Source organism: Acomys russatus, chromosome 4 (assembly GCF_903995435.1).
Source record: "Acomys russatus chromosome 4, mAcoRus1.1, whole genome shotgun sequence".
Classification (NCBI taxonomy): Eukaryota; Metazoa; Chordata; class Mammalia; order Rodentia; family Muridae; genus Acomys; species Acomys russatus.
The window spans coordinates 30,440,540-30,465,439 of NC_067140.1; the positions used below are offsets into that span (position 1 = coordinate 30,440,540).

Below are 24,900 nucleotides of genomic sequence, written 5' to 3' on the forward strand. Positions count from 1 at the left end.
CATTTTGTGAATATTATACTATTCCAACGTGCTAAGAGAAGTAGCCTCTGGTTTGGGGTTCTTTGGAGAATATGGGTGGCAAAGTTGATTAGAGCACATTAGTAATTGGCAAGTTAAACTGGCTGTTCTGCATACACTTAACCACTTATTGAAAGCTTTACTTTGGGGGCCAGCGTGTAGTTCCATTGGTAGCATACTTGACTAATATACCTGATGCCCTGAGTTCCAGCCTAGCATTGCATAAACTAGCTGTGGTGGTGTCATCTATATTTTAAGGACTCCAAAGGTTTAAGGTCATCCTTGACTACACAGTGAGCTTGAGACCAACTTGGGATACAGGAGCCCTTGTCTTGAAAAGCTAATTAATCAAAACTATTCTAATCTCAACTGGCACTAAGCTTCATTTTCTCTAGTCACAATCTGTCTCAGTAAATATCAACCTTTTGTTATCAGAAATAGCAGACTGCCGCTGATGTGGAGTTCATGTGGAGGTCTTGGAGGATGTTTTATTTTCTGCTAGCCATTGAGATGAGAGAGTCAGGGTGCAGCCTGCACAGATGGGGGTTACTGAGCAGGCCCTCTGAGCCAGTGAGTGCTCTCTGGTTCTGTTACTCCGCAGGACATTTGTTTAGCAGCATGTTGCTCACGACAGAGTGGAAATATGAACAAAACCCTGTATTTGTAGCTCTTACTTGGTGATGACTTGTATTCTCTCTAGAGTCTGGTGCTGTAGCTTAAAGGCAGTGAACTTGCCTAGCTCATGTGAGGTCAACACTCTACACCAGTGGTTCTCAGTCTTCCTAAATCAGCGATCCTTTAGTACAATCCTTTATGTTGTGGTGAGCCCCAAACATAAAATTATTTTATTGCTACTTCATAACTGTAATTTTGCTACTGTTATGAGTCATAATGTAAATATCTATGTTTTCTGGCAGTCTTAGGTGACCCCTGTGAAAGGGCTATTCGACCCTAAAGGGGTCACGACCCACAAGTTGAGAACTGTTGCCCTACAAAAAAAAGAAAGGAAAGTCAGGGAGAAAGGAAGCAGGTAAGGAGGGATAGGTTATTATAATAATGAAAGTGTCCAAAACCACATCTTTGATTTTTGGTTTTGTTTTTATTTAAATGCAGTCTAAAAAGTTGATAAAGCCTTGACTTTAAATTTTCTTCTTTCTTATTTATTTTTTATTAAAAATTTTTTTTTTGAGATAGGGCCTCACTATGTAGCTCTGGCTGTTTGGAACTCACTATAAATAGACTAGCATGGCCTCAAACTCACAGAGACCCGCCTTTCTCTACCTCCTGAGTGCTGAGATTAAAGGCATGAGCCACCACTCAGCCCTCATCTTATTTTATAGACCAGGACATTAAGGGAGAGGTGGATTAAAAACATGCACCTAACAGCATATAAACTGGGCTTGAATTCAGATGTTGTGGCTCTAGAGTTGCACCTCTGCTGCGCTGTTCTGCTCTCTAGCCTCACATGCTGAATTGATAATGGCCCAGAAATCCGAACTGGCTACAAAGGCTTATCCCCACAACCTAGCATTTGGGAGGCTGAAGCATGGCGCTGAGTTCAAGGCCCACTGGACTGCCCAGTAAAGCCACCTCAAAGGAAGGGTGTGGGCTGGAGAGAAAAGAGAAGAGAGGGAGGGTGAAAAGGATGAGCTCTGCTTCACTTTTTAATTTGTATGCCTTAGGCTCTTTTATATATAAAACATCTTTTATAACACTGGAGATTTGTATTAATGGAAATCTATAAGGTTCTTTGAGTTGCTCACGTTAGGATCTGTAAATTTTAGCTGTAGTGTTAGGTGAAGCTACTTACAGGAAGATATTGGAGAATGAACAACATTCTGATGGGTTTTTGTTTGTGTTCTTTTGGTAGAAAAGAGTAGTTGAACAGCTGCGGAAGAACCTGATAGTCAAGCAAGAGCAGTCGGACAAGTTCCAGATACAGCCATTGTCACAGTCTGAAAACAAACTACAAACAGCACAGCAGCAGCCACTACAGCCACTGCAGCAGCAGCAGCAGCAGCAACAGCAACAGCAGCAGCAGCAACAACAGCAGCAGCAGCAACAACAGCAGCAGCAGCAGCAGCAGCAGCACGCCCAGCAGTCGGCAGCACCGCCCAGTCTGACTGCATCACAGGTAAAGGTGTAGGTGGAGCGGCCGAGGCTCAGTGCTGGGTATTGACTAGTTATTGGTTACATAGAACTGGATCGTATTTCAACTCTCCTAAGCTCAACTAACACTGAACAAGATGTCTGGGTTTTTTTGGGGGGTTTTACTATCACTGCCGTAAGATCCTTCCTCCAGCAGAAGGAAATAAAGAGCCTTGTAGAGAGCAGCAGTTAAGTGACTGGGTTAGGAATGTGATTCTGTTGGCAGAGGGCACAGATCGCATTCATGAAGTCATAGGTTTGATCCTCAGCACTGCATGTGTGGTGCATGTGTGATCCCAGTGTGGTGGTACATGCCTGTGCACTCTGAGGTGGAGACAGGAGGCTCCAAAGTCAGTCAGTCACCTTTCACAATACAGCAGGTTCAAGTTTGAGGCCTGCTTGGGCTTCATGAGATCCTATCTCAGAGAGAGATGAAATGATTTCCATCTGGAGATTTCTGGAGGTATTTATTTCTATGTGTTCTGAAATGACTCAGTCCCTCCTGGGATTTGTTTTCTGAAATTCTTAGGAATTTGGAATGGAGCTGTAACAGTAGCTGTGCTTTGGGGACTATATAGAAAGAAACGTTCAGAGGGGCGCTGTGTTCTTCTTACCCATAGAGACAAAGTGTTCAGGCCTACCTCTTGAGAGTGCGCACTGCTTCCAGTACACTGGTGGAGATCTGAAATGATGGAGCTGAGGAAATGTTTTACTGAAAAGGGCATTTAATCTAGCATAGAATGTAAGGAGAGTCAAGATACACTGAAAGGGCATATTTGGAATTGACATTTGATTAAGGAAAATATTCAGGCTTGACCTCTACACACATACATATTATGAGTATACCTTTTTAAAGCAACTGATGGGCCTGAGTAGATGGCTCAACTGGAAAAGGGCTTGCTATGTAAGCAGGGGGGTCTGAGTTCTATACACAACACCTGCATAAAAAACTGGTTCATGGTTTTGTGTGCTTTTAATTGCAGTGCTCAGGGAGTAGAAACAGGAGAATCCCTGGGACCTGCTGGCTACAAGCGTAGCTTAATTAGCAAGTCTGCGATACCAGTGAGAGATCCTGTCTCAAAAAACAAGATACGGGCTAGAGAGATGGCTCAGGGGTTAACAGCTTTTGATGGTCTTGCAGAAGACCTGGGTTCAATTTCTAGTACCCACATCAAGAGGCATGGAACTGTTTATAACTTCTCTTTCCAGGCACCTTCATGCACAGGGTGCACATATATGCACCTAGCACACATGTACACACACTAAATGAATAAATAAAAATAAATCCATTTTAAAAACAAAACAAAGTTGATAACTGAAGAATGACACCTGAGGTTGACCTCTGGCCTCCATGCATCTGTACACCTGTACATGCACATACCCACGTCAGTGAATAATAAGTAAATAAACCAAAATAAAAAGGAGACGAACAGATGGCTTGGCAGTTAAAGAATCCTCACCTTTCATACAGAGGACTCCAATTCAATTCTCAGTCCCTACATGGTGGTTCACAGCCATCTGCAACTTCAATAACAGTGGATGTATGCCTTCCTCTGGCCTCTGTAGGCACTAGGCCTGTGCATGGTGCACATAAATGCCTACAAACCACTTAGACACATAAAATAAATAATTTGTTTTTAAAGAGTCTAGCTGAGCATGATGGCACACACCTATAATCACAACACTCTGGGGAGGCAGAAGCAGGTAGATCTCTGAGTTCAAGACCAGCCAGGTCTACAAATCGAGTTCCAGGACAGCCAGGGCCACATAAAGAAACTTAAAAAAAAGAAAGAAAGAAAGAAGAAAACAGTAGCAACAACAACAAAAAAAAAAGTCTAATATGTTGGGGCTATAGCCCAGTAACAGAGTACTTGTCTAGCGTATGTGAGATCCTGTGTTTCATCCCCAGCACCACAAAGATCAATCGATCAATTGATCTATCGGTAGAGATAGATAGATAGATGTATTGCTTGATTGTTTGAGGTCCTCCACATCAACCCTGAATCTTCACTATGTATAAAGAGGGAAAATGGAGTTTACTTATCTACTCATTATTTGTAGATGTAGGACTAATTCATTTACAACATTTTTAAAGCTAAGGATTGAGCCAATTATAAAAATATTAATAGTGCCTAGCACTTAATAGAAGCTATTGAATATGCACATTCTCCTCGGGGCTTTCTGTGCCTAGTGGACACACTCTTCACTCTTAATCCTACAATTTAGATTCTTAGCAGAGAAAATTTAAGACATACGTAACAGGTAGTATGCAATAGAGCCAAAATTGAACCCAGAAGTTCTGAATGAAAAATCTGTCCACTCAGCTACTAGAAAGTAGCTGAAGTAGTGCCAAACAATACCAAGAAAGGGACTGTGAGCACAGTATGAACCCTAGGAAGAAAAGGGAAGTCCCTGGGGCTTCTGAGTTAGTTCAGCAGTTAAGAGCATTTGTTGCTCTTGTAGAAGACGAGGGTTTGATTCCCAACATCCACATGGCTTCTCATACCTGTCTGCAACACCCTCTTATGACCCCCAAGGGTACCAGGCACATATGTGGTATACATACATGTGTTTAAACAAACACACATACACATAAAATAATAAAGTCAGCAAATAAATCTAAAAACATTTAAGTCCCTGTCTTAAATCAGAGAACCAGAGTATCAAACATACGGTCCCAGTAATCAACCACCCCAATACTATCCGTAAATTAGACACCCTCCCCCCAACAGGGTCTCACTATGTAGTTCTGGCTGACCTGGAACTCACTGTGTAGTCCAGGCTAGTCTCAAACTCAGAGATCTGCCTGCCTCTGCATGTAGGATTGGTTGCCTGAATTTGTGTGCAGAGGCCAGAGTAAGGTATCAATCCCCTGGGATTGGAATTACAGCAGCTGTGAGCTGTTCAGGTTTTATTTTAGTCCCTATGAATTTATATAACTCCTCAAAGATTGTATATGAGTTTACTTTTCCTGGGATTTTAGGCAGAATAGGGTTAGGGTCTTCTGTTTCCAAAATGCTATCAGATCAGAGAGTGTTTGCACTGTGAGGACAGGGTAGGATTGTGGTTTGGCAGTGCATGGGAGTTTATTGGTTTGCTTTGGTTTGGTTTTTCTTTGTTTGTTTTTAAGATTTATTTATTATTTATACAGTATTCTGCCTACATGTGTGCCTGCAGGCCAGAAGAGGGCACCAGATCTCACTATAGATAGTTGTGACCTACCGTGTGGTTTCTGGGAATTGAACTCAGGACCTCTGGAAGAACAGACATTGCTGCTAACCTCTGACCCATCTCTCCACCCTGGAGTTTATTGTTTTAATACATGAAACTTTCTATTCAAATAATAGTCCAAGTTACACAAATCAAGAAAGACTTATAAGCAGATACCTAGTTGGTAGCCTCCCTGTTCACTTGAGCTCTGCATTGGGGTAGTATACAGCAGGCCCTGCACTGCCTGCACAGCAGCACTGCATGACCTTGCTCTATCTGGAGCATACCTAACATATGTAATTGACTTAGATAACCTTGACTTTATATTGTTTTGTTTTGTCTAATGCATAGGCTTAATGCTAAAACCCAAAGGCACTCTAGGCTTTGGTTGTTTGTCTTTGCAGTGAGCTCCATTCGGTGTTTATTGACTGCTCTCTGTGTGCTAGATGGATACAAAGAGCAACAGTCCCGGCCAAGAATCTGGCATATTATAATTACTTATTTTCATCCATTCTGTAAATTTTTATTGAGTCTACACCATGTAAGCACTGAGATAGGCAATTAGGAGGTAAACTCACAAAAAGGTAGTTTCTTTTTTCTCAAGAGATTCAGAAATTTGAAAGAAAAATGCAAACTGCTAGCAAAAATAAAATCAAATTAACAGTGAAAATACCGGAGCTACTTTCATTAGAGGATTAAAACTACTTTTTAAAGGAGGGAGCATTAGATAGGATCTTGACCAGTGAATGGGGCTTCTGTGATGAAACAGAGTAAAGAGCATCACAAATATAGGGAGCAAGAAAATTAAGAAACACAGTTTGCAGAAAGTAAACTCTGTAGAAGATGCTCAGCAGTTAGAAGTATGCATCGCTCTTGCAGGGACTCTGGACCCCTAGCACCTATGTCCAGTAGCTCACATCCACCTGGACCTCCAGCTCCAGGGGACCCATTACCTTCCGACCTTTACAGACACCTGCACTCACATACTCATTCATATTCTCCCTCTCTCTCTCTCTCTCTCTCTCTCTCTCTCTCTCTCTCTCTCTCTCTCTCTATTCCTCCCTCTCTCTCCTTTCCTCCCTTTCTCCTTCCCTTCCCAAAAAAAAACACACCAAAAGGGAAAAAATTAAACATAAAGAGAATCTTTTAAAATGTTTTAAGGGAGGGTACTAGAGAGATGGCTTTGCTGCTAGGGATTATGAGCCTGCACTTTCCTTGCAGAGGACCCAAGATCAGTTTCTCAGCTCTTGAATTAGGTGGGTCACAACTATCTATGACTCCAGTTCCAGATCTGATACCCTCTTCTGGCCTCCCCAGGCACTGCACTTACATGCACAAACCCTCAGTCAGACGCATAATTTAAAAATTAAAATATAAAAATAATAGTAGAGCACAATCTAGTAAGTAAAAGCACCGGCAGGTATAGTACTATAAACGGAGCATACAGGAGGATGAGGCAGGAGGATAGAGAATTCAAGGTCAGCCTGGGCTCTGTAGTGAGTCCATCTCAAAACCACAAAAGTAAACAGAAAACAAAAGCATGCCTTAGTTGCTGTTCTGCAAATTAACTGAAGCAATGTATAGAAGAAAGGGTTTAATTTAGGCTTGCTCACAGTTTCAGAGGGCTAGTTTATGAGTGCCATGATGGAGGTGTGTCCGCTGGCTTGTGGGCACGGTGCTGAAGCAGTACTTGAGAGCTTAGGTCCTGATCCCCAAGCAGGAAGTAGAAATAGAGTGAGACTTGGCCTGCTGTGGGCTTCTGAAACCTATCGCCCTCCCAGTGACATATCTCCTCTAACCAGGCCACACCCCTAACCCTTCCTAAACAGTTCACCAACTGGAAAAACAAACATTCAAATTTCTGAGTCTATGGGGGTCATTCTTATTCAAGCCACTACACCTTTGAAGTAGCAGTAGGGTCATATAGTTAGAACATAGAATGTGAAATGATGGGAGAGATACAAAGCCACGAAAGGCAAGAATGGGTTGCTTCTAATGCATGGTAAAATGTGAGTGTTTAATAGCCATACAAAGGTAGCTGAAGGCTTGTAAGAACAGACAGATGGGTGTTTCAATATAGCATATATTACATATGTAACTTCTGAAAGAGATGGCTGTTCGTGATCAGAGTGGGCAGGAAGGAGAGGCAGGTGAGGAAGCTTCCCTCCTCTAAGCTGAGGGGCCCTTGCTATGAGGCAGGGAATCTGTACCCATGAAATCTCAACAATGAGGTTGCCCAAGCCAGACCTGTGTAGTGACAGCATCAGGCTGTCAAGGCCACACCCCAGATGGAGAACTACAGGCATCAGTGGCTGTACAGGGGAGAGGAATGACTCTCTCATTTTTAATGATAAAATGCACCTACAAAGATATATGTAGTTATTAAAAACTTAATACAAAAATAACCTTAGAAACAAAGGGGAGGGTGAGTTCTATTTGTGTTAAGTGTACAACATAGCTTCCTACTCAAAATTAAACAGGCACTAAAATGGATGTGGAGGTTATTTAGATCCCATAGAAATATCCCTTGAGGTTCTAGTTTTGTACATTAGACCATCTTTTGGGAACTTCAAATGCCTCATATCAGGCTAACAGTAATAACATAGCAAAAAATACAAAGGTATTTAGCCAGGCTTTGTGGTTCATACATGTAATCCCAGTGTTCAAGAGGCTGAGACAGGTTGGTTACCACAAGTTTGATGTCAGCTGGGGCTACCAAGTGAGATTTTGTGTTGTCCCATCCCCCTCCCAAAAAAAAAGAAAAAGAAAAAAAAACATGTTTAAGAGCTAGAGAGATGTCTCAACAGTTTAAAGGCACCATTACTCTTGCAAAGGACCTGGGTTTGGCTCCCGGTACCAGTAGGGTGGTTCACAGACATCTGTAACTCCATTTCCTCTTATGCCCTCCGCAAGCACTCAGATGCCCCTGTGGTGCACATACATACATACATGTAGGCAAAACACTCATACATATAAAATAGATGTCTTAAAATGTTTTAAATTAATTAAAGTAAAACAAAAAGGGTTTTGTCTAATTGGTGTTACTGCATATCTGTTCTCATGAATTTGTAGCTCACAGAGTCCAAGTTTTCTCACACTTAAAGAACCTTATGGGACTGTAGTGCCTGCTGCCTTCACTCGAAGGTCCTCAGGCTTGAGCCGCATTAGCTAACCAGTCCAAATACACCGTCCATGAAAGTCGTTGTCTGTGATCTGGACACCCATCCTCTCTGGATCTTTTCTTCCTGTGGGGTAGCTGAGACATTTTCAGTATGCTTGGATGTCAGAGTTCCCTTCACATCTAAACCCTAACACTCCAAGAGTTTGCTTTCTGTTCCCTGATATCTGCAGTGCAGTGAGCACCATGTCAGAAGCAAGAATCCCAACGAAGCCATGAGTACATTCTTTAACAACTTTCCACTGAGCCATTCATACCGGGTCTTTGGCCCATGTATTGTGTGGAGTTACATAGGTGCTAGAGTATATGTAGTGAAACTAATGTTAAGGAAGCATTGAGGTAATGGTAAGTATATAATATAGGTGGGTTTGTGGTTTTATTCAGCATTTGCTAAAATAATCAGTTTAGAGTTAATCAAAATATTTATAATGATTGTCTTGATTAGAGGTATTTCATACAAAAGTGCATTGACCTCATTTAAAGCATTATCAATATACAAACTGTTTTAAAATCTGTGTCATTCAGTTCTACTGGCCAGAGCCTCACATCCAAGACCTGTGTTCCACTAGCATTGAAGGCCACCTGGAACTGGCTTGCTCACTTACCACTTCAAAGGGTCTTTGTATTCAAGCATTTTAGATTTAAAGATGAGGTTGATAGCACACTGTGCTGAAAACTCCTTCTACAACAGCTGGCTTTGTGAGGCAGCCTTTGCTGCGACACACTCTAGCACTTCTAGTGAGAAAGTGGCATTTAGCTGTCATCTGACTTTCAACCCTGACCTGCCCAGGTGCCATTTCACATTTGAGAAGGCAGTGGTGGGAGGCATGAGCTGCCCATATTGTGCCTGGGAAACTAGAACCAGAGATTTGGGTGGATCTAGTTGTAGACACTGGATGAGGCCACATTACGTGTTGTTGTTATTGTTGTTGTTGTTAAAAGGAGGTCTTAAAGATGAGTGTGTGTGCATGCACGCACGTATCAGACAGAAAAGGTAAAGAATTAAGCACACTCAGTGTCTGGGTACACGGTGCTCACGTGTCATGGAGGTAGAACTTCTGGGTTTTCTCCCAGGCTTGTAGAAGGGGGAGGGCTGCTGGGAGAGCTCCAGAGCTGCGCACGCTCTCGCCCCGTCCAGCTTGCTATTCCTTGCCACATGTGGCTTAGAAAAGTGTGATGAGTACAAGTGCAGCACTGACCTTTTTTTTTTTAAATTAAAATACATAAAGAGCCAGGTGTAGGTAGTGGCTGCCGAACTGTAGAGTGCATTTTAGAAAGATGAGAACCAGTATGTTGGAGATGAACATTTGTGTTCCTGGAAGGTCTAAATCTGAGTGACATTAGTAGTGCCAGGTAGATGTGTGTGTGGTGTAATGAGGTGGTTTCTGTAACAGACATTTGTAATTGTTCTAGTAAAAAGTCAGGCAAAATCAGTCAGGTCCTCGCTGAAGCGCCTCCTCTGATTTCCAAGGCTTTTTGAAGCCCAGGTGTTTGTTCCCACCTTGTCAGTTTCCCTGACTCTTTGATCACTTCCACCTCAGCTCTCCAGCAGAAAGAGTGTAGGTAGTAACACAGCCCTCCCTTTGGAATAGAGAACTGGTGTTTCCTGTACTCGTTAACAGATTCATTATCTGGAGCTTGGGGTTTACTGCCTCTGAGACAGCAGTTGTGCTGATCCTCTTGTGAGTTTCCCTTCTACTTCCCCAGGAGACGCTCAGAAAGATGAAAAGACACTGCCCTTTCCTTTGTGTCATAGGAGGCAAATGTCCAGACCAGTAAGGTTATAGCAGTCAGGGTTAGAGACAGTGTGCAACTTACCTAAGAATGAACTGCCTGTGTGCGTAAGTGCACTCACGGTCTGTAGATGTTTACAAGTGACTCTAACTTGAGAAACCAGAGGCTCTCTCTCTCTCTCTCTCTCTCTCTCTCTCTCTCTCTCTCTCTCTCTCTCTCTATATCTATATATATCTATATATATATATATATATATATATATGTATATATATATATATATATATATATATATATGTATATATATATATATATATATATATATTAGAAAGTGTGTTCTCCTTACACAGATGTTCGTAGACAACCTTGGTTGCTTTATTTCCTTCGGGAGTTCAGCAGTACTTTGTTCAGTGGGATCACATTTTGGTGTCCTAATGTCTGTTCTCCGTGTCTCCTAGAAGACTGTAACTACAGCTTCTATGATTACCACAAAGACACTACCTCTCGTCTTGAAAGCAGCAACTGCGACCATGCCTGCCTCTGTTGTGGGCCAGAGACCTACCATTGCTATGGTGACCGCCATCAACAGTCAGAAGGCTGTGCTCAGCACTGATGTGCAGAACACACCAGTCAACCTCCAGACGTCTAGTAAGGTCACTGGGCCTGGGGCAGAGGCTGTCCAAATTGTGGCAAAAAACACAGTCACTCTGGTAAGCCAGTAGCTGCTATTCATGTGTTCACATGACAGGGTTCAGATTGTGCATTGTAGAGGGCATCCATGTTAGGCTCCTGCTGGGTCTGAGCTCCTGGCATCCTCCTGGCACAGACCCTATGGGCCTGTCACTTAACTACAGAGGTTTCCTGACACCAAGGACCAGATTGATTGTACTATCTGGGGTCAAAGTAGAACTTGGTCTGGAGGGTAAATGCCCTCCACAGAGACATACACTGTTTCACTTCTCTTTCCCCCCATTCTGTCCACCGTGCCCGCTCCCCAAATCTGAGTGCTGAAGCTCTCTGTGCTGTGTTCTGTTTGAGGGAAACCCTCTGCTGCATTCTTTCAGTTCAGTAGCCCTCAAAATTGAATGAAGCCAATAAATATGTAGAGTTGGTTGGGGCACACTTTAAGAATATTCAAGAAACTCGGAGGTTAATGTGCTGAGGGCCAAGTCCTACCAGAGGGAGGATCGCCTGGAGGAAATACTTGAACAGGGTTGTCCGTTAGGTTTCCAGTGTGGAGCCATTTAGATACTGTTGTTCTTGGAAGTTTATGAGAACCAGGTACAAACTGCGACACTCAGTTATCCTCTTCAAGTGACAGAGCTCTGGGTAGCATTTTCAATAATGACTAATAATGAGTAAAAGTAGCAAGAAAGTGAACCTTTGTCACTTAACTCAGGAGTCCTTAGCGATGCAGCCCTATCACTCAGCCAAAAATACTAGGGTTCAAAAATTCTCTGTAGACCTGGCATGGTAGCGCACGCCTTTAATCCCAGCACTCGGGATGCAGAGGCAGTTGGATGGCTGTGAGTTCGAGGCCAGTCTGGTCTACAGAGTGAGTTGCAGGATGGCCAAGACTACAAAGAGAAACACTGTCTTGGGAAAGAAAAAGAAAAAAAAAAAAAGAAAAAAGAAAAATTCTCTGTTGGGTAAAGCTTGTATCTTTGGGAAAGGGAAAATCCATTTGGACTGACAGCAAAATTTGATTACTTTAGATATAGTTTTGACTCTTAAAAATATATAAGTAAGAGTTCATGAATCTAAGATTGCTGAGTCTACTTTGTTCTGCATAAGGTATGTGAGGAGACAGGAGTGTGGCCAATCACTTTATGGGATAGAGTGTGCGGGTGGGGAAGGAAATTCTCTAAAGCAGCGTTAATTCACAGTGAACTATACAGAAAAAGCTGATGAGAACACTGATGTGGAGAGCAGACACCTGTGTCCTTTGCATGTCTGCCTTTAATCCTGCATTGTGACTGCTCTTAGGTTTATTTATTTTTCCCTGTTTTTTAGCAGGTTCAAGCAACACCTCCTCAGCCCATCAAAGTACCACAGTTTATCCCTCCTCCTAGACTCACTCCACGTCCAAACTTTCTTCCACAGGTAAGCAAGCCAGTGAGGAATCCAACAGTGGTGACGTGGCATGGGATCCTTATGGGTGTGCCCATGCAGTGGAGGTGAAGCAAAACTACCCAGTGTAGAACAGCCAAGATAGTACCAGTAGAAGCATCGTGGCACTACTAACATGGCCGGGGAAATATAGCCAAAGCTGTCCTGGCAATGGGGAAAGGAAACACCACATTTGATATCACAATAGGCAGATGAGCCATTGTGAAACCTGGTTTACAGAAGTTGGAGTAGGGGTCTGCGTTGGGTTTCTCTACCCAGTCCAAGCAGTACTGCTGCCTCTGACCCCTGAAGTTCCCCCAGCAGCTAGACTGACCCTGCTCGACTCCAGCTAGTCCCTCCAACAAAAAGGCCAAGAGTTACTCTCTGAGGCTGTAGCTTTCAGACCGAAAGGAGAAAGGAGTGCATTTGTGAGGGACCGTCCAGTGCCAGCATGAGAGAAGGCCATCCTGTTATTTGCCAGATAGATCTTAATTAAATAAGTGCTGCTGGTATCAAACATTGTACTAAGCCACTGGGCCCTGGATATCCTGGTTTTCAAGACACAGTTCTCAGCTATCACAGTTGCCTATAGAGAGTTACAGTGTTGGTAATGGAAGTATGGTAGACAGAGCACATGGAAAGGACACAGACCATTCTGGACTGATAAAGTGCATTCACAATTTCCCTCAAGAGTCTACATTCAGTGTGAGACCTGTGTGATAAAATGTTGAAGAAGCAACTTAAAAAATGTCCCAGGCTGAGAGTACAGTGTAGGCTTTCATATCCAGAGTGGAGACACATGTATGTTCAGAGAACCTGGGAGATTTGCTGTGGCTGTGCAGAGACCATGAGGCCACCCAGGTGAGACTTGGGGAGTAGCCTGTGGATCCTTGTAACTGTGCAGACACTTGGGCTGTATCCTAGCAGCAGGAGAATCTGCGGAAGCGCTGTTGGGCTTTTGTGCTGTGCAAACAATAGGTGGCAAGTGCTTAAGACTGTGAACAAGAAGAACAGTCAGGACATTATCAAAAATAGTATGAACTAGCTGGGCGATGGTGGCGCACACCTTTAATCCCAGCACTCGGGAGGCAGAGGCAGGTGGATTACTGTGACTTCAAGGCCAGCTTGGTCTACAAAGTGAGTCCAGGACAGTCAAGGCTACACAGAAAAGCCCTGTCTCGAAAAACCATAAATAAATAAATAAATAAATAAATAAATAAATAAATAAAAGGTATGAACTGATCTTTAAAGAATGCCACTGCCGTCCTAGGCACTTTCTACAGACTGTTTTCATTCTCACAACAGCCCTATGAAAGATAAAGGATCAAAGGTTTAGTCCGTGTTTTTCAAACAGTGAGATGAATGTGGTATGTTGATAGGTGAAGCTTTTGTGTTTTAGAAATATATATCCATGGGTGTTGGCAACAATGTTGAATGTAGTTCTCACTACTATCTCGGTAGCAACCATCACAAGATCATTTTAAGTTAAGAAGGCTGTCAGGGGCCACATTTGGCACCAGTCTGCTTGGAAATGCTGTAAGACTTGCTGCTTCTAGTAAAACAGAATTATTTTCTCTCTTCATAGGTCCGACCCAAGCCTGTGGCCCAGAATAACATTCCTATCGCTCCAGCGCCTCCTCCCATGCTTGCAGCTCCTCAGCTTATCCAGAGGCCTGTCATGCTGACCAAGTTTACACCCACAACCCTCCCCACATCCCAGAATTCCATCCACCCCGTCCGTGTCGTCAATGGACAGACTGCAACCATAGCCAAAACATTCCCCATGGCCCAGCTCACCAGCATTGTGATAGCTACTCCAGGGACGAGACTCGCTGGACCTCAAACTGTACAGCTTAGCAAACCAAGCCTTGAGAAACAGGTACGTGCAGAGTGTGTACACACCTGCTGTGGCAGTAGCCTTGCCCTTGAAGCAGTGGCTGCTAGACGCTTCCTAAATACGCTTTGTCAAGGGCTCTTCATCTCAGCACCAAATCATCGTCCTATTGCTTTATTGTGTGTTAATTCACTCTCATTCAAAAGAACCTTTTCTCCTGAAGAAAGTTGAATTGTTTTCCCATGGTAGCTAGCTTCAGAGTCTGTGTGAGTGTGCTCCCCCTGCTGGCTTTATGCAGAAATTCACAGATAGACTTCCCTGCCTCAGTGAGGAGGCACCCCACACCAGAAACACAAAACACCCAGCTTCACCCAGTAAGAATCCAGGTGAGAATCTGGCTATGAAAGTAAGTCAGGAGCAGTAAACAAAGCAGGGCAAGGAATTTCATCTCAGAGACTTTCCTTGGTCATCACAGGTAACGTATAACCAAACAAAACATTTAACTTTCCAAAAATCATCCTTTGAGCTCTAAGACTAGATGTAGCAGGCATTTTAGTTCAAACACTGAAGCCCTACACTTAAATATTCGAAGTCAGATTTTTCTCATAAGTTAGTGAGAAGAGAGTAAAACTAGTAACGTCCAAAGAAACCCTAACGCCCAACGGGGTAGGCAGTCACCATTTCCCATCTAGATAAAGCAGTGACTAGAAGGAATTCTTTAAGAAAAGCAGTTTTTTGACTTGGGCTCTCCAGGGCCTTCCCTGGATGCACATAGGAGCCCGGGGGGGGGGGGGGGGGGGGGGGGGGGGGGGGGGGCGGGGAGGGAGAGAAAAGAAAAGAAAGAAAAAATTTTAAGAAAGGTGCTTTAATTAGACGTTACCCTGATGAGGTGCATCAATTGTCCTGTACCAAGGAGGCTGAGGCAGGAGGATGGCCACAGCTGGAGCCCAGTTGGGTTACAGAACCAGGACCACCCTTCTTAGCTGTACAGCTCCATGGTGTAGTGTCATGGTGCCACTTTCCATCACTAACTCTCACTTTTCTTTATAAAGTAAAAGCTTTCTTTCATTTTCATTTTATTTTTCCATTTCTTTTTCTGGTAATGCAGATGATACACGTGACTTTAAAAATACAAACACTACAGAAATGTACATTGTAGAAGATGCTCTCCCCTAACTTACTCACTTCCTAAAATTTTAACAAAAATTTGACTTCAGTAGTTAATTATTAACATTTTCAATTATGTGCCTGTCTCAAAAGTTAGTATCCTGGTCTGTTTCTAGTTGCTCTGACTCCTGTTCCTGAGAAAATAGTCTCTGGTGAGTCTCAGTCTTCTGCTTGAGTGGGTGGCTGACCATAATTCAGAGAGGCTGACCATGGTGTGAGTGTCACGGGGATGCTGCCTTAACCTTGGAACAGAGGAACTTTGCACACATACATCCGGGACTTGGCCTCAGGCCGCTCCTCCATGCAGCAGAGTTGGGTTATAAAACTCGGCTCAGGAAACATCACCATTCCTATGGAGCCTGCCCAAACACTAGACGTGCTTTGAGGAAGGCTGTGCTTAGCCTCAGACATGGTGTGGGGCCTCAGTGCACCTCAGAAGGTGGCTTCGCAGTGCCACTTTCCACCACAGAACCTCACTTATTTCACCTTTTATTAAATTAAAACACCAAACAAAACAAAAAACTTTTGCCAGGTGGTGGTACACGCCTTTAATTCCAGCACTTGGAAGGCAGAGACAGGTGGATCTCTGTGAGTTTGAGGCCAGCCTGGTCTACAGAGCTAGTTCCAGGACAGCCATAGTTATACAGAGAAAACTTTCTGCCTTAATCGTAAAAAAAAAAAAAAGCCAACAACTTTTTTTTTTTCAGCATTCAGGAGGCAGAGGCAGGCAGATCTTTGTGAGTTCAAGGCCAGCCTGGTCTAGAGAGTGAGTTCTAGGACAACCAAGACTACACAGAGAGACCCTAACTGGAAAAACCAAAAAGAAGAAAAACGGCGGGGCGGGGGGAGGAAGAGGCAGCAGCTTTCCTCATAACCTATGCATTTTCTGTATTTTTAATCTAATTTTAATTGGTATTAATGACTAGTAGTTAATTACTAGTAGTAATTATTTCTAATACACACGTCCACATATTTTGTTTGCATACTAACAGAATTTCAAAACAGCAAACTATGTGTTTTAACCTCATCTTTTCTAGGTCTTGGGCATCTTTTCATGTCTCAGACCTCCATGTTGATGGCATTTTATAGTTTGATATAGTTTATAGTTTAATAGCATGGAAGATCTAAGTTGAAGGCTTTCTTGGTAGTAGCATCTCCTGGCATCTTTCTTCTTTGCTAAAATATAAGAATCCAAGTCACTGCTAGTTTAGTTGGCAGCCATGTGGCGTAGCAGTCTTACAGAGTAGCCCAGTTAGCAAGGAAGGAGTTTCTAGACTAAATTCTATTCTCAGAATTCCTGTCTTTAGAACTCCTGCTGACCTTCTCATAGGTGGGCTAACACACAGGAACAAGAAGTCACCTGTTCACAGGCTACTATGCCTGTGTGTGTGGTGTTCTGGAGATTTGCTAGGTTTGCCGTTTCCTCAAAGGTGATGAACTTATTTCACTCAGATATGTTAGTGGGCTATAGAATTGTAGCTCAATGGTGGAGCTCTGACTTAGCATACAAGGACCTGGGTTCCATCCCTCATGCCAAAAAATGGTGGGGGGTGGGAGCAGGGCAAGCGACAGCTACTTTGTACCTCATGGAATTTGCATATAAAGATGAAAAGAAAAACCAAAGCCTGTACCACCCAGAGCTGAGTCTCTGGTTCATTTGGAGCAGGAAGTGACGTTTTGCCTCAGGGAAGGAAGCATGGCAGAGTCAGTTGGTCCATGGTCTCATGTCTGCCCCAGGAGTCTTTTCCTCCATCCCCACTAAGAGACAGATATCTCCCTTATTGAAGCCACGTTACACTGTGGCTCTAAGAGAAAAGAGGAGGAGTTTGCAGAGTTTGAAGACTGAAGACCCAGGATTCCACACACCGTGGCTTTGGTTCCAGATCTCCACTGTTAAGCAAGACATACAATAAGTTCAGACTTAAATTTATCTCTCCTGGTACATTCACTGTCATGTGTACACTGTGCTGCAGTCTTAAGGCACAGGAACACAACAGTGTCCAAAAATGTATGCACCCCAGTCATGAATTTTCACAAGTGGTATAGCATTGCCGCTGGTTGAGGGTCTTGCTTTTATACTGGTACTGCTGACTGGTCAGACTGGCGCCTGTTAGTTGAGGTGACTGTGGCAGTTTCTTACGATGACAGAGGCATGCTTCACCAGTCGTGTTCCCATTGTGGGGTTTCTCTTTAGCACGTGATGTAGGTTGGTGGCACCTTTCCCACTACAGGGCTTCTTTTAAAAATGAGAACAAATCTCAAATATTCTCTAGAGAGGATTCCATCTCAAGAAAACATTTACTTTTCCCATCACAGGGAGCAGCCTGTGTCACGGCATTAGTGCCACCACAGCTCTGCGCTCCACTCCTGGCCCTACACCTACTGCTTCAGCATCTCTGTTGCTTCTGCTACAATCCTGAACCCTTTAAAATTGTCTGAGAGAGCTAAGGTCAACTTCCTGTTAATGTTTGACCTTGTCAATATATGTCTTGAATTTGAGCATCTAGAGTTTTGGATCCCTTCTAAAAAGTTTACAATTTTGGCAACTATTGCTTTATTTAAAATGTGTTTTTCAAATAAGATTTGAAACTCACGGCTACTCCTTGGCCCAGACTGTGGGGTGGACGCTGTGTCAGCAGGCATGAAACCAACATTAATGTCTTTGTTCAACTCCATCGGAGCCCTTGGGTGACCAGGTGCACTGACAGTGAGCACTAACATTCTGCAAGGATCTGTCTGAGCAGTGAGTCTTAGAGTGGGCTCACAGTGCCCATAAGCGTGTTGTAAAGAGATGTGCTGTCCTCCCGGCCCTGTGCTGCATGTATAGAGCTCAACAGAGTCAAGTTAGTGTGGTCTCAGGGGCCCTAGGATTTTGAGAGTGAGCACTGGCTTCAACTTAATGGCACGGCTCCATCAGTCCTTACAGGAGAGGCAGCCTGTGCTCCGAAGCTCTGAGCCCAGGCACTGGCTTCTCTCTAGCTATCAAAGTCCTCCATCGCATCTTCGTCCAACAGAGAGTGTTTCTTCTATCAGAGAACCTGCTGTTTGGAGTCACTCTTCATCAGCTGTCCTTTTGTAATACAGAGGCTGTTTCTTTCCTCAACGTCTGAATGTCAGATGTTTGCAGCTTCTGTGAGCCATCAAAGTTGAAGAGGCACGAGTCTTGCTCTGGACCAGTCTTTATCTTGTGGGATGTTATGGCTGCTTGGGTCCTCCATAGCAGCAGTAGGCTTTCGCTTTCCTGTAGGTCATGAAAAGCACATTTAGCTTCCTCAGGAGCTTTTTCTTTGGGGTTGTGACTTGGTTGTTTGGTAGAAGGGAATTTCTTTTAGCCTGTGTTGCTCTCAACACACCTGCTCCATTATAATCATGCTCTGGCTTTTAACTTAAAATTACAGACATGTGGCTTTTTCTTTCACTTGGACATTTATATGCCATTGTTGGCTTATTAATTAACCTAATTTCAATATTCTGGAGTACTACAGAATAGGGAGGCTCAAAGAGGAGAAGGAACAAAATTCAGATCATAAACACCACTTATCAGTTATGTTCACCTTCTCCTGTGGCTGACTATGGCACCCCAACAATAATAGTAACACCAGCCACAGACCACTACAGCTAGAATATTGAAAAGTTTGAAATACTGCAAGAATTACTAAAAATTATAGTAGACATGAAGTTCCCACACAGTGTTGGGGAAATGCCACTAATAGAATTGAGTGACATGGAATGCCACAGACTTTCTTCCCTGCCAGTGTTCATAAAGTTCAGTGTAGCAAAGCACAGTAACGGAGACAGCTTGTGGTAGCCCCATGCCTCCCTTGTCAGCCACATGCCTCACGGTACTCTAACACCTGTGTTGGTGACAAGTGCTAAAGTATTTCAGGGTTATGAGACTGTGCCTGATGCAGATCAAATTTTGGGGGAATTATGCTTGTTTCTTCTCCCCATCTACAGCCTGTCATGAAGACCTGTATGTCCCCAAGGCTAAACTACTTTTTTGCTTTAATGGAAAGTTCTATAGGGAAATAATGGCAGATTACTGCCACCCAGACCCCAGCTTTCATAGGAACCTTGACAATGCCTCGAGACCAGGCCTGCCTAGCAGAGTGGTATCTGTACACATCAGTGCTGCCCTCCCAGTGAGCCTGAGCTGAGGACACATGTGACCGTAAAGTGGGCTTTCTGTGCTTTCAGTCTAAATTCACGTAACTCAAGTGATGAAAACTACTTGCACACTTGGCAATTTGAAAATTGAATGTGAATTCAATTTAAAATTTAGGGTATAAATAATTACCTTAGTTATGGATATACCAAAGTTTGAGAATTCTATCTTTCATAAGACCGAGAAAGAGCAGGACTTCCATCAGACACATGAGAAAGGATGTGTGAAGTAGGAGACAGGGGAGTGTTGAGCTGGGGTGGACAAATGACCTTTGCGTTTTTCCACTTGCAATAGAACATGACTATAAGTGATATACTAATTTCATTCTTAATTCTTCTTAAAATAATCCAACAAATGTGGCTGTGATGCACTGTAAATAGTGGGAAAGGCTCATTTGCAAGGAAACAGCTGATGCTTGACAGTAGCCAGTTTTGATCATACGGAAACTTACAAGTCCAGAATCCAGATACTTTGAAGAACTGCCTAGTTTTAAATGCTGGTGTTTAAACACCGCATAAGCAAGAAGGTGACATCTTCAGGGCAGCTTCAATTCTGAATAATGTTTTATTTTCCTTAAGAGAGAGACCAAACTTTTAGAATTATTGTTCTTCATTTCTTAATTTTCTTAATTGAAGTGAAAATCACTTCACAAATAATTAGCCATCTAAAAGTAAACATTTTAGTGGCATTTGGTACATTTACAGTGGTGTGCAACTACCGTCTGTCTAGTTGCAAAATATTTTCATTACCCTAAAATAAAATGTACTGTCTATTAAACAGCTACTTTCTATCCATACCATTATTTGTCCCTAGCAATCACCACTCTGCTGTTTTCATATAAATGGAAAAATTTAATAAAGGCCTTTTTAATGTATGACTTTTTCAAGAATCATTTACTTTGTTATATTGCTGGTGCTTCTTTTTAATTACTAGACTACACACACTCACACATCTTTGTGTGTGTCACAATTTCCTTATCCACTCACCTAACGATGGACATTTGAGTTGTGTCTACCTTGCCACTAGTGAGACTAATAAGTACCACTGGGAACATTCGTGCACAAGCACCTGTATGAGTCTTGTTTACAATTCTTTGGGATGTAGCTAAGAGCGTGTGTGCTTTATCATGTGATACCACACTTCCTGAAAGTCACACTAAGTAATTTTTATTTTCAACAGTAATATATGTGCATTCCATTTGCTTGGCACTTATGCTAGTGTAACAGGTGTTTTCTTTATTGCTATCCCAGGGAATCTGAAGTATGGAAGTGGAAAGAGTTTTTAGCATTTCTATAATTGTTAATGATATTTAATTTCTTTTCATGTTTATTTGCATTTGTATATATTCTTTTTTTGTATATATTCTTAAAAGAAATATCTATTCAAATCCTTTCTCCACTTTTTGTTTCAAAAATTTTTTTAGATTTATTTAGTATGTGAATATTTTGCTCACGTGTGTGTCTGTGCATCACATACCCATGGAGAGCAGAAGAAGGCATTAGATCTGTTGGAACTAGAGTCATGGACAGTTGTGAACCACCATGTGGGTACTGAGACTTGAACCTTCTTTTTTTTCTCTGCAGGAGCAGTAAGTGCTCTTAACCATTTACGTATCTCTCCAGCCCCTCTTTGTCCACTGTTAAGTAGAATCATTACTCTTTCTCTTGATGAGTTGTAGGAGTTCTTTACTTAGCCTGGATACTGGGCCCTTAGCAGCCATTATTTTTAATATTTTTTTTCTTGTCTGATAGGTTGTCTTTTCACTTTATTGTTGCTATCCCTCTGTTGTAACCTGCAACTTTGCTGAGCTTATTGGCATTTCGTAGTTATGTGTGTGAGTGCATGCATGCATGTATAAATGTGTGTGTTTTAAGAGTCTTTTAATTTTTAAATTATGTGTATAGGTGCATGTGCGTGTGTGTGCAGGTACCTGAAGAAGCCAGAAGAGGGTTTTGGATCCCCGGAAACTGGAGTTACAGGTGGTTGTGAGCTGCCTAATGTGAGTGACCTAACCAGAACTGAGGTCCTCTGCAAGAGCAGGAAGTGCTCTTAACAGTGAGCCATCTCATCAGTTTCTAGGATACTATTTTTTGAAAGATTTTGATGAGGCTTGGTTGGTACTAATCTCCTTTAAACGTCCAGTGGTGCTCAGTCAAACCATCTGATATAGTACTGTTGTTTGGGGAGACTTTGATTGCTGTTTCAATCTGGTGTTTCTATGTCTATTTAGACATTGCGTCTCATGCTGGGTCAGTTTGGGGAATTTCCTTGTAGAGATTTGTTCATATCTTTTGTGTGTTTTTTGAGCTTTCTTTCTTTCTTTCTTTCTTTCTTTCTTTCTTTCTTTCTTTCTTTCTTTCTTTCTTTTAAATTTTTCAAGTCAGGGTTTCTGTGTGTATCCTTGGCTAGCCTGGAGTTGCTTTGTAGACCAGGCTGGCCTCAAACTCACAGTGATCCACCTGCCTCTGCCTCCCAAGTGCTGGGATTAAAGGTGTGCGCCACTATGCCCTGCATCTTTTGTGTTACATAATTGCCATGCAATTATCTGATGTATTCTTTTAAAAATCCTATTTCCTGACTATAAGATTAGGAATAATGTCCCCAGTAGCTGGCCTTTGCTACTTTGTGAGTTCTCTTTTCTCTTTCTGTCCATCCCTGTTTCACACCACCCATCACTAGATAGGAGAGAAAGAAGGAGAGAGAGAGAGAGAGAGAGAAAGAGAGAGAGAGAGAGAGAGAGAGAGAGAGAGAGAGAGAGAGAGAGAGAGAGAGAGAGAGAGAGAAAGTGAGTGTGTTCCTTGAATCTAATTTCTTTCCTATTGTGTCTTCTTTGATTGAGCATGACTACTAACAAACCACAGCCAACCTCCCACCCTGTGTTTTCAGGCTCTGGCTATCCCCTCTGAAAAGTTCCCAGAATTCCAAACATCACACAGTTGCAGAAACTATCTGCAGCTGGCAAAATCACGCCTCTGCTAGAGCAAGAGACAAATCACAGTCACCTACTATGGGCAGTCCAAAGTAGCCCCAAATCTCCACACCTGCAATTGAAACAAAAATATATTCCTATAATATTTCTGTGTTTTTTAAAGAAAAAAATTCTAGAATTGTCACTACAGTCCCTACTTCTGCTCTTTAATTATTTCATCTTTTTCCTTGGTCTCTAGAAGTTTGGAATTTTTGTAATTGCTTTTCCCAAAGGGCCAAGTTTAAGGGGTTTGTTCATTTTGAGACAGGGTCTCACTATGTAACTCAAGCTTGCTTTGAATTCACAGAGTTCCCTCTGCCCCAACTAGGTTGAAAGGCACTTGGGATGGTTCTATATAGGGACAGAAGAATTGATCTGAAAAGAAAGTATAAGAATTATAATATATGTACCCAAGAAGAAAGTTCCAAGTTTTGTGAAGTAAATAACTGACAGAATTGAGGAGACAGACTGTCCTATAACAATGGCTACAAGTTTCAATAATGGTTACAGAACATAGACAGGAAAACAGAAGTAAATAAGAGAGCTGATCAAACTATACTCTGATCAGCCCTAGCACATACAAAAAATACTCTATTCAGTGTTTTTTTTTCCCCCGAACATTTTCTACCTTCCATTTTAAAATAAGTCTCCAGCAGAAACGTATTTTACGCACTCTGCCACTGTTTGCTTCTTAGTTGTGGGTTGAGTCCAGTTGGACTTTGATGCTTCGCGTACGGGATGCTTGTGCTGCTGCCCTGCATCCTCTTGTTCCCTCCCTGCTGCCAGTTCTTGTGCTTGATTATTTTTCTTAATGCACGTTTTCATCTCTTCATCATATCCCTTCTTGTCCATGTATATTTTACTTTCTTAGTAATTACCCTGGGGATTACAGTTGGCTTGGTAACATTTCTAATAATCTCATTTTAGTCAATCCTAGTTTACTATCGGCAGCATACGAAATCTCTGCTCCTGTGCAACTCCGCCCTACTATGCATGTTGTTAGTCTCATAATTATATCTATGTAGTTGTAATTCTTGTCTCATACATTAGTCTTATATAGATATTTGTTTGTTTGTTTATTGGTTTTTTTTTTTTTTTTTTTTTTTTTTGAGACAAGGTTTGTTTGTGTAGCCTTGGCTGTCCTGGACTTGCTTTGTAGACCAGGCTGGCTGCAAACTCATACAGATCCACTTGCCTTTGCCTCCCAAGTACTGGGATTAAAGGTGTGGCCACCACTGCCCAGCCATTAGTCTTTTATATAGAAACATCATGAACAGTTACTATTCAAAACTGCCACAGATATGGAGTTCTTTCTTTGTGGCTTTAAGTCAGTCTGCTGGCTGTCATTTTTTTCTTTCCTTTTTCTAATTTTTTAACATTTTTGTTTGTTTTTGGTTTTTCGAGACAGGGTTTCTCTGTATAGCCTTGGCTGTCCTGGACTCCCTTTGTAGACCAGGCTGGCCCTCGAACTCACAGAGATCCACCTACCTTTATCTCCCGAGTGTTGGGATTAAAAGTGTGTGCTACTACATCCATCCTTTCTTCCTTTAAAAAAATTCTTATCTCATATATTACATCTCAACCACAGTTTCCTTTCCTTACTCTCCCCTCCAGGTACCTCCCCTCTTCTCTAAATCCACTTCTCCTTTCTCTTCAAAAAAGGTCAGTTCTCCCAGGAATATCAACCAAATATGGCTTATCAAGTTATAATAAGAGTAGGCACATGCCCTCATATTAAGGCTGAATGTGGCAATCCAGTAGGAGGAAAGGGGTCCCAAAAGCAGGCAAAAGAGTCAAAGATAGCCCCTGCTCTGATTCTTAGTAGTCCCACAAGAACGCCAAGCTACACAACGTAACATATATGCAGAGAGCCTTTGTCAGAGCCATGCAGGCTCCCTCATTGTCAATTCAGTCTCTGTGAACCTCTATGAGCCATGATAGTTGATTTTGTGGGCCATTTTCCTGACCTGGCTCTAGCTCCTACAATCCTTCCTCTTCCACAGGATTCCCTGAGCTCCACCTAATGTTTGGCTGTGAGTCTGTGTATCTGCTCCCATCAGTTGACTGGATGAAATCTCTCTGATGACAAGTATGCTAGGCTCCAGTCTACAAGTATAGCAGAATATCATTAGGAATCATTTCATTGACTCCCCCTCCCCCCAGTCATGTTTGGTTTTATCCTGGGTCTCTGATCTGTCCAGACTGATTCCTGGCCATCTGGGCAGTGTCAAGCATGGGTTCCCTCTCCTGGTGTGGGCCTCAAGTTGGATGAGTCGTTGATTGCTCACTCCCACAAGTTCTGTGCCACTTTTACCCCAGCACATCATATAGGTCTTGTAGGCAGGACAAATTGTAGGTCAAAGGTTTTGTGG

At 42.6% G+C, this 24,900-nt stretch overlaps 1 protein-coding gene across 25 annotated transcripts in view; it reads left to right on the forward strand.

Annotated features, from left to right (window-relative positions):
- The window catches only part of Phf21a (PHD finger protein 21A), a 179,456-nt gene that overhangs the window by 131,211 nt on the left and 23,345 nt on the right, over positions 1–24,900 (forward strand). For 15 of the 25 annotated variants that reach the window (XM_051144157.1, XM_051144152.1, XM_051144151.1 and 12 more), the window contains 4 exons: positions 1,889–2,152; positions 10,744–10,995; positions 12,299–12,388; positions 13,980–14,273. In XM_051144157.1, coding sequence (XP_051000114.1) covers positions 1,889–2,152; positions 10,744–10,995; positions 12,299–12,388; positions 13,980–14,273 — 900 coding nt within the window. The remainder of the gene's footprint in view (positions 1–1,888; positions 2,153–10,743; positions 10,996–12,298; positions 12,389–13,979; positions 14,274–24,900) is intronic. The other 10 variants (XM_051144160.1, XM_051144175.1, XM_051144167.1 and 7 more) reach the window with 4 other exon arrangements.